The sequence below is a fragment of the Fringilla coelebs genome (assembly GCF_963513975.1).
Source record: "Fringilla coelebs genome assembly, chromosome: 3".
NCBI classification, from domain to species: Eukaryota; Metazoa; Chordata; class Aves; order Passeriformes; family Fringillidae; genus Fringilla; species Fringilla coelebs.
Genome location: NC_140030.1, coordinates 24,020,512 through 24,037,639, shown reverse-complemented (window position 1 = coordinate 24,037,639; position 17,128 = coordinate 24,020,512). Strand labels below are relative to the sequence as shown.

Genomic DNA, 17,128 nt, shown 5'->3' with positions numbered 1-17,128 from the left:
CCCGGCCCCGGGGTCTGTCCACACCCTGCCAGTGCTGTCAGGCCAAGGTCTATTGCCACTGAGGCCAGTTCCTGGGCAGAATCGTGGTCCTACACACCAATGAACATCATTAATGAGCAGCCAATGGTGCAGGTGCTCGAGAGCAAAAAGCTATTGCCACTGACCTGGTGGTATGTTGCATTGGAACAAGCACAGATCAATTCCAACACATTTCTGGCTGCATGGGAAAAAAGAGTTGGGAAGAAAGTTGTTTTCTTTCACTTGACTGATTTTCACACAAGTCCTTCCATCGGGGACTTAAAACCACACTTGTAGCCTTTGTTTAAACAGCTCCAAATTATAAACATGAAGGTGCAGAAAAAATTGAACAAGCAGACAGGACAGAAAAGTTGAATGAGCATTGGCTCTTCTTATTTTAATGAAGAAATATTTCAAGTTAATATCAGTGCATATTTAGAAATAGCATGTGATACTCCCAATGCCAAATACATCAGCAAATTACAGTTTCAGAACTTTATAAATTAATGGCAAGGAAAAAAAAAAGATTAACATAGAGAATAAGGTTCAAAATAAACATCCTGTTTGTTTGCTGCACTGTGTCAATTATATTCCTGGTACTTAAACAGCAAGAGATATCCAATATTTCATGTAATTAGGCTCTCCAAAATAGCAGTTATTTTCCTACAAATGAATTAAGCATTTTGCATTTATTTTTCATGTATAATTAAATGTTATTCTTAGCTGTTACAAAGAAATTTAGCCATGTCAGAATAAAATTTCATTCCATGACTGAAAAAAACTCACATTAACATAGGATCGTTGCCTTCCCGTTATACCCACTGGTAACAGTCAGCTGAGAATAGGAAGAACTACATGTAAGCACATTTGGCTGTTACATAAAATGGCTTTTTTTTTTTTTTGTTTCACAGCCTCATAACAATACTGTTTTTCAACATTGTTCCCAGTCATTGTTTTTAAAATGGTTCATCAACATATCCTGAATCAATCACCGATATAAATAACTCCAGTGACAAAATCCATTATGAAAGGACACAGAACTGCAAACTGAAAGTTGTACTGAATGATTTTAAGGTGGAACTGTAATTCCTCTGTAACATTCTGTTGAAAAAAAACCCCAAAGCAACCCCACATGTTAAAATCTTTAATTAACTGGCAATGATGGAATCTGAAAAACTGAGATATAATTTAAAGAGATGTTTAACTCACAATGGACTCTAAAGCAAGACAAATCGTACTGAAGCTAGAAAAAGATGCACATTTAAAGCTTGCAAGTGTGATATAAAAATATTCTCTAGTTTTTAAATTTTGATACAGGGAGTCCAATTCCCTAATGGAAGAAGATAAAATACATCTTCTTTCCTACCCCATTGCTGTACATATAGACTACTGCCTAGAATCAGGAAATGGCTTTCCCCAACAAAGATACCAGCCTTGGGAATCTCAGACTTTCATAGGGTTTGTTGATTTTGCTTTTTAAAGTATATTTTCAAGCAGGTGAAATACTGGTAGGATATGCATTTCATTGACTATTATCTACTGTGCAAACCATGTACATCAACCCCATAATTTCGACCTAAGTGCAGTCTGCATGGCCTAGAATGACTCAGAATCTAGTGGGATATACTACAGCACAAAGATGACTGCCAGCCTATGGAACACCAGGCTAAATCAGGTTAGTGGGAAAGGCACAGGCTCCAGATTTACCAGGAACACCTGACGGTTCCTCGTTACAGTGATTCCGTGCACTTCTCAAACAACAAGGGTTGCTTCCAGAAAATTGTGAGGTAACAGGAAACTTCTGCTTATGGCACATACACGTGGAGGAGTGTGAGCTCAGCTGAACGCTCGTGGTGAGAGGGGTGATGCAGACACAAGGGAGGCTACAAGGGTTCTGGCCAGAAACAAAAACTTCACATTTCCTTACACTGCACACATTCCTTTTATGCACAAACGTGAGATGCGCAAAATAAGCTGTTTGCTCGGTACAATTTAATGTTTTGCATATGTAAATTAATCACCTGATACTGCAATATAATCAAAAATCATGCACTAGATAAACAGAGCTTCTTCCCCATGAACAATAGTTCTCAGGAACATTTTATTCTGCTTCTGGTAACATCTCATGATTTGCCAGCTTACGCAGTCCCTTTTAAAGAACACAGTATTTAGTGAAAACTGAAGAGCAAAATCAAGAAAAAAAGGAAAATTTTGATTTTAGTTGCGATACAGCTGGGATAGATGCAACTGAGCTGCTGTAATGCACCAAAGAGTAACAAAAATTCAACATGAATATCAGAAGAATAAATATATACCCTAAAATAATCTCTGTAAATACATTCACAGGTCCACATAAGACACCCTTATGCATAACTCATACTTCTTCAGATCTGCAGAGAGAGATAGATGTTAGTTCATGGGGAAAGCAATTTATCATATGACTCGGTTTATCTGTCATTATTCCAGCAAAAATCAGTAGCAAATTTGAAAATCTACATTTATTTTCCCCAGACCAACCACACAGAGGCTTAAGTCACAAAATCTATTATTTCCAATATTTGATCAATAAGGCTTTATTTACACTTTTTTTCTATAAAGTCAGGAAAAAATTTGGTGTAATGTGCAAGAAAAGACTGCACATTTCACTGATTGGAGACTAACATCTGCTTATGGTTTAATGCTAACCCACAGGCAGCCAATTAAAGTTCCATATATCCATGTTTTTACATATAGTTTCCTTCCTGATTCTGTCAGAAGCATACTAGCAGTCAGGCCACCTAAAAACAGCAAAGATGGCAAAGTTTTCTTGAGGCTTAGCTTGGAATGAACACTTTTCCCAGGGAACTTATTTCTTCTTTTAGAATCTTTTGCATCATAAAATTCTATTAGTAACCTATAAGCAGAGAAAAAGGAGATGGTCAAAGTCAGACAGTAAAACATTTTAAGCAAACTTACTTTCACCCAGTAACGGCTTCTAACCAAACATTTTTAGTAAATGATCTCATAATATGCAGCAGCTCCTCTGTAACAAGTTCAAACAATGAGTACACCTTACAAATATGATGCACTTCAAAATACTCAACCTGAACCCTTGTAAGCATTAAGGCCATATTTTCTTTGTGAACCAACTGCAACAATGACTATAAAAGTTGACAAGAACTGATTTCATTCAGCATTTAGCAGAAAAGCCCAGAGCACTATACAATATTGTATGACAAAACAATACACTGAGCACCCAAGGAGGAGGAAGAAGTATCTTCATAAAATAAATTAATAAATAACAAGGACACCCAATCCACTGAATATATTGGAAGCTAAACATGCAAGAGTAAGATGTGGCATCACTGGCTTAGTAGTTACCTTTTTCCTCCTAGTTTTAAAAAACAGTAATAAATAAGTCTGGAAATTCTGAGGCTTTGTTTTAACTATCTCTAAATTTGCCTGACAGACTATTTGGTCCCAGGAAAGATGTTCCTGTGAACCGGAGCTTATAATGACACATGGATGATTCGGTTTTGTTCACTTTCACTAGATAACTAAAGGGACAGACACTGGACAGTCTTTCATTTTATGTATCAGCTCCTTATCTATTTAAATTAAATTCAAACTCTATTTTTCAAAAGTAGTGATCCTAAATGTATAACACACTTTAGCAGTAACAGTAACAGTGCCATGTTTACAGATATTCACGTTAACTTCTATATGAATTCAAAGTTCTCAGGAGAAATGAATACATTTTTTACTTCCATGGAGTGTGAGACTGGCAGAACAATAATAAAGTTGCTGTCTGGATGAAAGATTTGTAAACAATTTCGGCAGAAGAGATTAGATCAAGACCTGCCCCTCTATCACTCCAACTTAACACTGATTACAAGGGCAGAATCACCCTGCTTTTTCTTGCTTGCCTACCACAGGCATCTTACATTCCTGCACAGGAAGGAAGATGAATGGAGAGTATTCAGATGAATGAGTCTTGCCTGGAACATGGACTCACACTTCTTCAATCTAAAGAAGGTCAAAACCTGAGGAATCCCAACCTCCTGAGCAAAAGGTTTAACCACAAGGTTGTATTATCTTGTACATTAACAGGAGTACCAACATCACCCCTTTTCAGAGAGCCCTACAGTGGGCACTACTTGTAACACAGAAATCATGGGTATATTTATTAATATAAAAGCAATAAGACAGACTCTTGAAACAGAAAGTTCTACATATTTCTACTCACTTATCCTTTATTTCAAAACGCTCATGAAGCCACCTCCTCATGTACATCTGCTCTTCTGGAATGTCCTTCAGATCAATTCGGTCAATGAAAATATGAACTCTTGGGCATTCCTTACAAAGAAACTCTAAGAAGAGAGCAAAACAACATGACTGAGTTACAAAAACACTGAGTTATGAATACACCAAAAAAATCTGACTGTAAGTGTCTTGGAAGCCTAAATTCAGTGCTCAAAAGCCTTCCCTCCTTATGTTTGGATCCTGAGCACTACACTGAACTTAGAAACCATCTGGCCTACACACTTAAAATGGTGGACTACTATCATGTACAACACAGAAGAACTATCCAAACATGCACCTTGCTAACTGTAAAAGACTGTGCTTGAAAATATTACCCTCTACTTTAGCAGCAATCTACTCACTCAGTAGTGTCGGATGCAGTAACTTTGATGTCATAAAGTTATCCATCCTGCAATTTTGTTTAAAGTTAGTAATTCTCCTTGCTTGTCCTTTTTAAAATCTAAATTTTGTTTGCTGCTGGATGACAAAATTGGAATTATAGTGATTTCCCAAAGCATCTCCAGGAGAAAGTATGCTTCGGTTTAAGCAATAAACTGTAATTAAAAAGTGGAATAGGACAGAAGACTGAGAACAAAATGCTGCTTTCCATTTTTATCCCTTCTTTTTTTTTCTGTCTCTCAGAGCTCGAGACAGCCCTATTGCAAACTGCCTGCCCCCTGCCCCCAAATGCCATTTCCTCAATTTATCCCTAGACAAACTCACCAAGCAAGCATTAAGGACAAACAAAACTCCATTACTCAAATGGCCTTGTGGGATTTCTTACAACTAACAAATGGTAAAAATACTGGGCATGATTACTGTAATATACTGGATGTTGTAAATGTGAAATCCTGCACAGTGTAAATGCAAATGGTAACCGTTTGCATTTATCAGTAGCAAGGGGTATGGCAGCAACCACAGTATCCCTGGACAGAGATTTGCATGATGTGAGGATAGAAGTCCTCAGAAATTTGGATAGTCGTCTTAGTTTGAAAAGAGACCAGAAATGCCTTCCTACAATACATACAGGCAACAAATGTTACACAGACTGGGTGGTCCCTTTAGGTTGTTGACATTTTTCAGACAGCAGTGCAGATGCACATGACCCGTAACTGTAAGGGGTATCTGGAGGAATGAATCTGCAAATAAATTGTTACAGCATGTACATCTTTATTGTTGTCTGCCAAAGCAGATATCCCCCATTTGTTTTTCATCTTTACAGGATTATTGATTTGTAAGGGCTTTGCTGTAAAAACAGTCCTTATCACATACTAGAAATTGCCTTAAGGAATTTTAAAAGCCTGTTCATGCAAATGTGTGTGTGTACTTGCAGAGGGGGAGGGAAGGAGAAGAGATAAAGAGATCCCTAAGGTCTTGAAGCACTTGGATGCAGAAATCTGTAAGGTGCTGTGTGTGGTTGTATCAGGATGTCAGGCACAGAGCCCTTCAGTGAACCACAGTGTAAAGGGAGCAACACAGCCCTGCACCATCAGCTGGAGAGCTGGATGAGGGTTCCATCCAGGCATCTATGTCTTGGCCATGAAGCAGCAAACACAATTGTTGCCAAGAGGCTTCTGGCAGAACCTTCTCCTAGCTCCAGCTATTAGATGGCAGTTAAGTATATAAGACGGCAAGTTAAGGACTCGGAGTCTGGAATGATGGTACAGGTAGACATTTCCTTCAGATTTATGTGCAATGCTTTTACTAACCACAAAGAAATCGATGTTAACTGAAAGAAATTTTTTTTTCTCTTGCTTTAATGTGAAGAAAGGATTTTGCAGCGCTGTTTCTCTAAGGGTACTATCCAGGCCACTACATGAAGGTCAGTGACTATATGAGCACCTAAAAACGTTCTATTAATATCTTAAAATGACAGATGTATTATCCATGTCTTAAATGCTTATAATGTTCATGATGTACAAATCCTCTTTTGAGTGGCATTACCTATTAAGTGGAACACTCTAACAATATGCAAAACTATCTAGAAAACAAATGCCTGGAAGCCAGATGATCTGGTCTTTTCAGAATAAGTAACAGGCTCCTATAAAAAGCATCTATGGTATGCATATTCAGTTAGAGCTCAAGACTGAGCTTTAAAAGATACTTAAAATATTCTGTGCATTGTATAGTGTATGTTTCTTTTGCTTCATAGCACATGGGCTGTTCTGCATAGGAACAAATAAGTCCTTACTGATGTTACTTATAACTCTGTTATATATTATTAAGGAAAATGATAAACCAATCAAAACTCAAGACGTAAGTATTTAAAAAGAAACTCCTTCCCCCACCAAAGCTGAAGTGTAGCTATTCTATAATTCTACTTAGACAAAAAAATCCTCTCCTCAAATACCTGAGTGTTACTGCTGGCTTCCCACCTCAGGTCCAAGTTCCAATGCAAACTGATTCTTACCACTTCCCACCCTGGTCTTCTTCAACCACTCTAAATTGAATCCCCATATGTGAAGGTCCTAAACTTTGTCATTATTTTTCACCTGTTATGAATCCCACTGATTTTTCCAACAACCTCACCCTCCCTTTGGAGTTTGACTTAGTTTAGCCTCACTCAGGGCTGTGTGATCTGCTACTTCAGGTGCTATCCTGGGGAAGGTCATGATTCCCACACATTGATTCAAAGTCCTTTTATCCAAAGCCTGGGTATTCAGGACATCTGCAGATGACACTGTAATGCAGGCAGTCAGCCAAGTCAGGTAATCTGACTAGTATTTAATGATCCAATTCATGTCAGTGTTTAATGCAACTAACCAATCTAGAGTGTTACAGCAATCACATAAGAACACCATTGGATAAGGACAACATATTGGAGGTTAATTGTGAGAAGAAACAGCTGGATTTTATCACCATAACCTCCAAAAGTTTGTGGTGGTCCCATGACCCTTAATTTCACATTAGCTTAACTCCCAAAAGACTTATGTAATTAAGCTAAGAAACAAAATCTTATTGTAGCAATTTATTATGCACAAATTACATCCAACTTCAGGGACACTAGCCCTTAAGGCCAACATCTGACAGGCTTTTCAGATTCCTAAACTTGCCAGAATTTGTTATAATTAACAGCAGGAACAAGCAAGCCTGAACTTTCTTTCAAGAGACAAAACAGAAATGCAAATAATACATTACAAGCAAACATTATGTTGGGGATAGCATTAGTCAAGAACCCTGAACAATTTGGGTTAAATGAACACTAACAACTTTTGTGTGGGAGCCAAATGGACTGACTTTCGTGTGGGAGATAATTTCCTAATAAAACTTTCTAGCTGGCTAAATAACACATACAGGCACAGAATGTTTATAATGCTTCTAGTGACCAAGCACAGCAGAAGGAAGGAATTGAAAATGATAATAAAATGGATTAAGCATTTTTTGTTATTAAGCTGTGACACTGCACTGTATCCCTCCTTTGGTGAGACAAGATTCACACTAACACAAGGCTTCAGAGGGGAGACCACTGCAGCACTGGGATGAACAAATGAGGTGCAACAGACTCCAGGAAAGGAACTGAATCCATGGAATTTTTAATTGCAAACCAATATTTGGGGCTCCTGCAAGATTCTACCAGTTCTCAGCTGCTCACCTTCAAAAGCCAACTAATTCTCTTTGGAATTACCAGCAATACCAGGGAAACTGAGGGAGGAGAAAAGCTCCAAAACACTGATTTATCTGTAACTGAGAAGGGATAAACAACTGGCCTCAGACTACCTTCCCCTTCTGAACCACATAAATTCATTCCACCAGTCCAAATTATTTGCCTTGTCCCTTAAGAAAGTTGTGACAGCAGTGTTACACTTAAACAGATCTTCCAGTTTTCAATTACTAATGAAGTCTATTTTTATATGCACTTTAAATATGACAGCAATAAAGTAGCTCAGATTTCAACCTCCTACACTTGCTCTTCCACTGCAATGTAATTGTTGCCAAAGTCCTTCAAAATTAAGAACGGACAAACTGAGGCCTGACTTAGTTCTGTCTACTTTGAGAGCCCCCTGTTTTAATAGTTTTCAGTAATGTTTGTGATAAACTGATAGTGATATCACAGGAAAATGAAACCTGAATAATGTGTGTTTATTCTAAATAACTAGCATTTCAAATGTATAAAAATACATCTCTTCAGTAAGAGAACATTGTGCGTTGTGGTTTGTATAGTTTTACAGGCAAAGCCAGCAGAGACATTCCTCTGAACTGTAGATTCTTCATCCACTTCTTAAACCTGCATTAGTCTGGACTTCAGCATTCAGCTACGAAAGCAGTTTGTAAACTATGTCCTCTTCAAAGAAAGAAATCCCGTCTCTCTGCTTCCATTTACTTTGTACACCAAATTAACAATCAAACAGCAAAACAAACATATATTTAAGTGCTGGCTTGTTTCTCAGCTTCATGCTTTCCATCATCCCAAGCTGAGCTGACAGGAAACTATTTCACGACTTGCTCCAACAAAATAAAGCAGCGGTAGAGCAAAGCTGCACTAGACAGGAAAGCAAACATCCGGGGCCAGCAGAGCTTGGTTGCAGGAGTTGCCCCGGGCAGCAGCGGAGGAGCAGCACCTGCGAGTACCTGCGAGTACTGCAGACGTAGGAAGCGTGGAGGGGATGCTGTGCAGCCCAGACTGAAGCTCACAGCCTGCACAAGCTTGCACTTGAGGAACAGAGCTGTCAGGAATGCTGCCAATACCTTGGGCAAGGACTTACATGCACAGAGAGATCAGTGCTCTCCTGCATGCACAAGGCGCCCCTTGTGTAAGGAGGATACAGCTCAGGAGATGGGGGATGTTCTGAAGTGAGAAATGGGATGCACCTGCATCATTATTAGGCCAAGGTGCTGGCCACAAAAACTGAAAAGTCAGAAACTGTTTCAACTGGCAGTTGGGCAAGACTGAAGTTGGAAAAAGCAGCTTGTTCAGACGGATGTAACATGAGGTGGATGTAGCTAAATTCTCTGTGGGGGCAAGATTCAGAAGTGCCTTTGTACCAACATGAGGAGCCTAAATATAAGGTCATTACAGGAATTACTGGCACCTAGAGATCACTCCTTCTGTAACACAGGCATCCTGGTGGGCTTGCAGGAGTGGGCAATGTTACCAGACTACCAGGAATGACAGAAGAGGATGTACAAGAGAGAATAGGGTGCAGTGCATGAAAGATTATATTAAGTATAATAGCTTTATACAATAAGAGGACAAAGGCACAATAAAGTCCTTGTGGATGGAAAATCCAGATTCTACTAGAATATATATAAGATAAATAATAAAATTACTTCCAAGTGAACTTAATAATAGTGAGCAGAAACTGTGAAACCAGACTGAGACCTGCAAGTTCACGAATGACAGCAGGAGTCTGAGATTCCAGCCACCTTTATTGAACTGCATTGATACTTCAGCAGGATAAACAGGGGCAAAAATCCCAAATATACCCAAACCAAGATGACCTAACCAATTGGACAAAAACATTAGAGGAGAAAAATAAATATTTCCTGGAAGAACTAGTAAGTAACAAAACCCACAAGAAAAGATGCTGTTCCTGGTGTGGTCTTGCTCTGCAACCACAATACAATTAATTTCAGTGCTGTAGAGAAAGAATCCAGCACAGAAATGCAGAATTCTTTGGGGTTTGCCTCTTCTCCCAGGAAACTAGTGACAGAGCAAGGGAAATGGCCTCAAGTCACAACACAGGAAATTCAGGCTCGATGGATATCAGGAAAACCTTCTTCACTGAAAGAGTGGTCATGCATTGGAACAGGCTTGCCCAGGGAAGTGGTCAAGTTGTAATCCCTGGAAGTGTTCAAAAAATAAGCAGATAAGGTTTAGAGGGTGTGGGTGGTGTTTGGTTGAAGGCTGCACTTCATGATCTTAGAAGTTTTTTCCAACTTTAATGATTCTATGAATTAAAGGAAGTACACAATGGGAGGGAAGGCAAAGTGTCAAAACACCCTAAAATGTACAGTCCAAAAGAAGGCAACCAAGAAGCTATTAAAAAACTCACCAAATACCAAACCCCAGAAAAACTTGTAATAGAAGCTTGCATAAAAAATGTATAACACTGCAAAAGGAAAAGTCTGTGTGGGTTTGAAAAACAGCTGTATGACTTTAATGGGAAAATCAAGGAGGCTACCATGATACTCTTACCTTCTTCTACTCTTTGAGGAATGGAAAGCTAACCCAAATAAGGAAAAACCACAAAACTGCTCACGACAAATGTAAACATAAACTTAAGAGGACTAAAATGAACTTGAAAAATGGAAAGGGTGATCTATTTTAACTTTTTTCAGTATATTAAAAGCAATAAATTTGATAAGCCACTGGTAGGACTGCTGGTTGACAAAAGTGTGAAGAGCAGCGCTCATGGTCAAGTATAAGCCCATGCAAGAGAAGTTCATGTATCTGCTTGCATAACTCTTTCTGGTTGAAAATGTTTGATTCCTACACCCACTGCATTCTTTGTACCAGATCATTCAAAGGAACTAGATCAATAAGTAAACAGACAGAAAATATTAGACTAAATATAAATAAACAAGTCAGATGACAGGAAGTCACCAAGACCAGACAGCGTTCATCCAGAAGCTCTCAAGTGTGGAATTTAAAAGCAAAGATGTGTAACCTATCATCACAAACAGCCATTGTGCCAGAAAAATGGGGAGTTTCCCTTCTACAAATGAGGACTTTGGAGATGATGCTGGGAAATACAGAAATACAGACCAGAGTCTTACATCACTGGGTAAGATAATAGGTCTGTAATAAAATCACTGAGCACACAGATAATCACAGTCTGTTGAAAAAGATTTAGTGTGGATTCTGTAAGGGGAAATCCTGTCCCATCAACTTGCTGGATTTCTACAGCAGTGTCAAGGTGGATAAAGGGGATTCACTGGACATGATATTTTTGAATTTTCATAAAGCCTCTGACAGGGTTCCACATTGAAAGCTATTAAAAAAATTAAGCTGCCACAGGATTAGAGGAAATGATTGATGTTTTAAAGACCAAAAGCTGCTTAAAGGAGAGGAAGCAAATGGAAGGCCTTAGGGATGGAAAGGACTTGGCCACTGGGGTCCTCCGAGGATTGATGCCAGGACTGGTTTTACTCTGCCTCATGACGGATGAGTTGAAGAAGGGAGCAAACTGTGAATGCTCAAGCTTTTCACATCTCTTCCAGAAGACCCTGAGCTCTTTTGGGTAGTCAAATGTTGGCTGAACTTCAAAAGCCCTCAAAGCTGAACAAACAGGGTAAAAATGTGGCAGCCAAGCTTCAGTGTAAACAAACACGAGGAAAAAACATAACTGAAACCCTGATTACATGATGCTTAACTTGGAATTGGTGGTTACAATCTGGGAGTTACTGACCCTTCCCTAAAATCATCCTCTCAGCAGCAACCCCAAATCCCCCAAATAGTGGGCAGCTTGAGGAAGGACATCAAGAACAAGACAAAGAGAGTCACTCTACCAGATAAAGATTATGAATCCACATTTTAAATACTGTGTGTACTTCTGGTCTCTGCATCTGAAGGGGGATGTAGTGGACTCAGAGAAGGCCACAGAAAAGACCAACTAAAATATTTAAGGAGGAAAAGTACCTCCCTTACAAAAAAGAAGACATGAAAAAGGCCAAATTTTCAGTTTGGAGAAGGGAAGCAGAACTAAGGATATGACAAAAAAAAATTATACACACATATATATATATATTTTTTTTTAATCCTGAAGATGGCAGATAAGAACTATAGCTCCACAAATCCTGCAAATTCAAGGGTAAATAATCACTTGCCTGTATCTTCCTGAAGATGCTGAGATCTAAAGAATCTTAGAAACTGGCATCTATAGTTCACTATACTGATATTAGCAATGGAGAGTAGCACAGTGTCATTGTAAGCTGTCCTGCTCTTCCAAGATGGTCTCTGATGAAAAGCCACAGTACTTGCACATTACAGCTCACTGAAACAATCTTTGAGTGCCTTTAATCTGTTATTCTAACAGATGCAGGCTGGCCTTTGTGCTGCTCTGTAACAATTAGTGAATATTGTATGTGGACCGAGTTAGCAGGAGGTTTCCGACAAAAGCGTAACAGTTTTGATCAATAGCCTGCCTGGAACAGAACCTGGATCAGGTTAGGTCTGTGGATTACATCTACAGGGTATCCCACTACTGGTAACTAAAAGTGAACAAATTCAGGAGATATCTGTGTCTTCCCTGGAACATTTTAAAAGTTTCTGAAGTGAAAAAAAAAAAAATCAAACTATGCAATTAAGAAAAAAAGGCAACAAAAAAATCCACAGAGTGGACCAGTTCAAAGCTATGTTCTCTATAGCAAAAAAACAGGATCTGTTAGGAACTATGCCAGTACTGCTAGCATTGATGTTTTTGCCTTTCTTTCAGACAGTCTGTTTTGATAAACAAGGAACAGCACCATGGAGTAAAAGAAAAGGACTGTGATGCATAAAAACCCCAAAAATAAGCACAGACTCTCAAAGCAGCAACATATTTTTTGCCAAACCTGATGGTGTGAAAAAGTTAAGGTTGTTTTTGTTATCCTCAGGGTTTAGATACACTTTTGCATAAAGATCAGGAGTTCCTTGAGCCTTTGTAAATAAATGGTTGCTTGGGGAGCGGAATGTTTCCTCTCACATGCGCATGAGGTCCAGGGTGCAGTGTAATTTTATGACTCTCCAGTGTAAATACTTTCAAGAGCCTCTTGTGTAGCAGAAGTTTCCTGATGACCATTTGTTTTCAAATCACAAATTCCCAAAGGGAAGCTACAGATGCACTATAGATGCTTACCTTCAGTAAGAGCTGCTTGGGAATAACTGAGATACACAATAATTTGGTTTACAATCACAGGAACACATGCCTGGGGCTCAGAAGGAGTTGCAGAGGGTCATTACCCCCACCAAGGGGGTGTGAACACACAGACACAGTGCCCACAGGTGTCTGTGATTTCGGAAAAATTAGACACATTTAGGGTCACCTGAATCTTGCATTCTTCCTTAGGCATCCAAGATTGACTGATGGTGGAGACAAGAAACTGAGCTACAGGAATTCCAAATACAGTTGACATCTTTGTGTCCTTGTTTTCAGATGGATAAAGATGCAGAGGTGCTACTCATGCTTAGATTGACCTTCATTTTCTCTGATGAACTACATCAAGGCTTTCATACACTCCCATAAACTGATGCTGCTCTTTGGTGACGTGGTTTTTGACCAGAAGTAGAGTGTTTAATTCTTACAGTATGAAAGGTCTAATCTACATCCTTTCTTTGGTTACCCTAAAACATAAGACATTTGCTCTTCAATATTCTTTCATGCAATAGAAGATGACAGCTAGCAGAGATCTGAAGAGATAGTTAGGCATTTCATAACTATAAAACTTACTTTGGACTGTTTCATACTTCTGTTAATGTTTATCAGCTTACTAATTTAGCTTTTTAATTCTTTCATTGATGGTTACATCTGTAATCATGTGCTTGTTATCCTTCTTTGGACCTTGAGAGACAATGAATGTGAACAAATTCGGGCCCCAGTCCAGATAAAGACTGTTTTCTATTGCTCCAGTTTCTTTTCTATAGTCTTGTACTTCCCAGTCTAACTGGGTCCTAACAAAAGTGCAAGCTTTTGGAAAAGTGTACTTTCCCCGAGGGAAGTTAGGCCAGTCTGACCTCCTCAAATTATACTGATCAAAGTGGTGTACAGATTTTCAGAAATGCTCACATACACAGGCTTTCAAAGTGTTTGTTCTGGAACTGATATACAGCAGAGTCAATAACTCTCAAGAATTCCTCTGACTTCTTTAAGACAGAGTCTATATATACTTGCTATTTTTATTCAGTGTTTATCATTGTAACATGCTGCTATTTCACACACTCTTTCATCTACAATGGCCAGATAAATACCATCTGGTTACACTAAAGCCTTCAGGCAGAATAATAAAGATGTAGATGTGTACATAATGCTCTTTCAGGTGCAAGAATGATAACAGTTCCCACGTCCCACGAGACCTGCCTTTTAACACCAGACAAAGCTGGATGTGAACGTTTAGAACATTTATTCTGAAGGGGGGAAAACTACATTCTCATCCTTTCTTCCCAAACTTCTGCTTTTCACTTGATATGACAGTGTAGCAAAACAGTATCAACAAATGCAGCACAAGTTCCTCCTCCTCCTTTTCCCTTCTAAATAGTTCTTCTAGACTTCAGTACCTGAGATGTCCTTCAGCTGTGTCACAGTGTCCATATGACTATTAGCATCTTATTCTAATGACCACAAATAAATAGTGCCTAGCAGCCTGGTCCTCCCCAGGCAGGACCATGATGCTCAGTCATTAATGATCTGGACAAGCCATCTTCAGGAGTAGAGAGAGGGAAAAAACCTGTTGGAAATTGCTATTCTTTGGAAAGGCTGCCATGTGCCAGATAAACTTCCACCAGAAATGTACCAAGACCTAAACTTGTAATAAAGGGAATGAACAAATGGTAGGAAAAAAAATCCATCCATTGATTACAACTGGATGTGAAGCAACAGCAGAAAGCAACATCCCTGTGAAAAGCAAATCTAGTCTTAGTCACTGTTGAAGACTAATCAAATCTGATATCATCTAAAACAAACTTGCCACTGAAAAGTGCCAAAAAAATATTAACATGCATAAGCAGTGACAAAAAGCTTAACACGTTTGGAAGAATATACTACAATAATTTGCCTGCTCTAAAATGGCACCATGTTATATCAGGTATGTCTGTCATTCACTGTTCTTATGGTGAAATGTATACTATGCTGTGTTTTAATCCTATTGAGAAGTCAACAGTATATTTAAGATTGCTGGACTTAAAAAAAATGTCAAAAATTGAATTTTGCTAAGAAAGACTGCTTAGACTAAAAGTTACATATTACAAAATTTAAAAATCAATTCACCTTTTCTTCAGATTTTTTTCTTCCCATTCACATTTTGCTAACACAATTTCTCAAAGTGTGCTAGTACTCCTGACAGTTACTAAAATATTCTTTTTAATTTGTTTTGTTTACTACTGAAGACAACAGAGCTGATGATGTCCCAGGTAAGTATGGGTTTTTCCTGAAATGGCACAGGCCCTTCTGAGGAATTGAGATTTATAGAACTGAAAGCAAAATGCATTTCAAGAAACACTGTATCTGTGTGGAATTCAGATTTCATTCACATGGGAAATGTCATAGTATGGGAAATAAAGTCCTCAAGTAAAGTTGTGTTTATCAGAAGTTTGTTTTCCATGCAATAAATTTCCATCAGTGTTGCTGGATTGAAAAAGACATGTCAACCTTATCTTTTAAAAATTACCAGGATTGCACTGCCATTTTATTCCGATGAGAATGAAAAACAAAATTCTCAACCAGTCCTGACACAAATATGAAATGTTCATATGAAATAAGATGTCCTTTTATGTGTGCATAACTCAATTTAGCACTGTGAAAGAGAAATAATGCAAAAAAATGTCACATGCATAAGTATGCCTAATTAATTTCTTGTTATATTCCTGACAGACCAGTTGCTGGACTTCTGCATAACAAATGGTGAAATGATCTTAATCTCTTACAACAGAAATTGTTTGTCTGTCACTTTATGTCTGGAGAGCCTAAAAGAATGACAACTATATTCCACACTGTAATTCAAAAAGCGTTCTTAATCTACATAATTTATATTATATGGAATGCATGTGACTGCCACAATAGCATGGAATGTGATGTTGATGTGTCATGGATCTATCACTTATCTGCTCTCTAAGGGGTAACAGCTGGTTGGCTGCACTTCATTCTGTATTACTGCCTTATTTTTACCCCAAGGCTCAGCAACTAATTACCCCAGCCCCAGCAGTAAGCCTGGCTGAAAGATATGCCTGGACTGCTGCCATGGAGGCTCCAAAAGGCTGGATGTGGAGTGGCCACCACAAAGCATCTGATTCCTGCTTGACACCAACACCAAAAAAAAAGCCAACAGGGAAATTCAGCTTGTTGGTTCCCCTTCTATAATTATATCATGCTTCATGCAAACCATAAGGTTCAATAGGTGAAGAGGTCTCGTAAGGAATTTGAACATTTGCCATCTTATTATTAGGTAATGACATTTTAATTGTTTAATTAACCATTAGGCAGTGAGAAGTTCAGCATGAGAATGGCTGAAACTGCCTAGTAATTAAGTCATGAAACAAGATATGCTGCAGGGAAGGAGAAACAATCCTATTTGTTTTGAAGGGGGTCTTAAGGTTGGGTGATGGGACAAGAAGGAGACTGCTCAGTCTCCAAAGGTACTATAAAAGGATCAGAAGGCATTTAAAAAAAATAGCTGTAAATAATAAAAAGAACTTTAGACATTAAAATGCCCATTAGGAACAAGATGTACATAAAATAAAACCATCTCCAGACGTTACAGTACAATACAAGTGTTGAGTTAAAATACAGTGTTGACAGTTTTGTTTCTCACCTATCCAGAAGTTTTAAACAGGGTGAAAATGTAAAAATAGACAACTGCAGAACTTCTAATCAACTAGCACCTGGGAAGCAGTGCATGTGACACAAGGAGTTACACCTGCTAATGAAGTGACATGGAAACAGCTGCACTACAAACTATTTTTAGCAGCAGAAGGAACCAGTCCCAGTGACACTGAGTAAGCTGAAGAGGAGAAAGTTAGAGAAGTTCCCTGCAGGTCCCTCAGTCTACACTGATCCCTCAGCCAAAACTCTGGAGAGCTCTGTGGAACTACTGTAGCTGTTTTTTCCCACTTGGTATCAGTAGCGTAAAGGAGTCAAAAATGCCACTTTGAGCCAACCAGCAACAGACAGGCACAGATACAGCTGAGTAACACAGCAAC

General features: G+C 38.7%; 1 protein-coding gene across 1 annotated transcript in view; it reads right to left on the bottom strand.

The window, feature by feature from the left end:
• Positions 1–389: 389 nt before the first annotated feature.
• Positions 390–17,128, bottom strand: part of AGPAT5 (1-acylglycerol-3-phosphate O-acyltransferase 5) — a 52,090-nt gene continuing 35,351 nt past the window's right edge. The window contains exons 6-7 of the mRNA XM_084202604.1: positions 4,244–4,367; positions 390–2,911 (exon numbers count right to left, since the gene is read on the bottom strand). Coding sequence (XP_084058730.1) covers positions 2,686–2,911; positions 4,244–4,367 — 350 coding nt within the window. The 3' untranslated portion in view covers positions 390–2,685. The remainder of the gene's footprint in view (positions 2,912–4,243; positions 4,368–17,128) is intronic.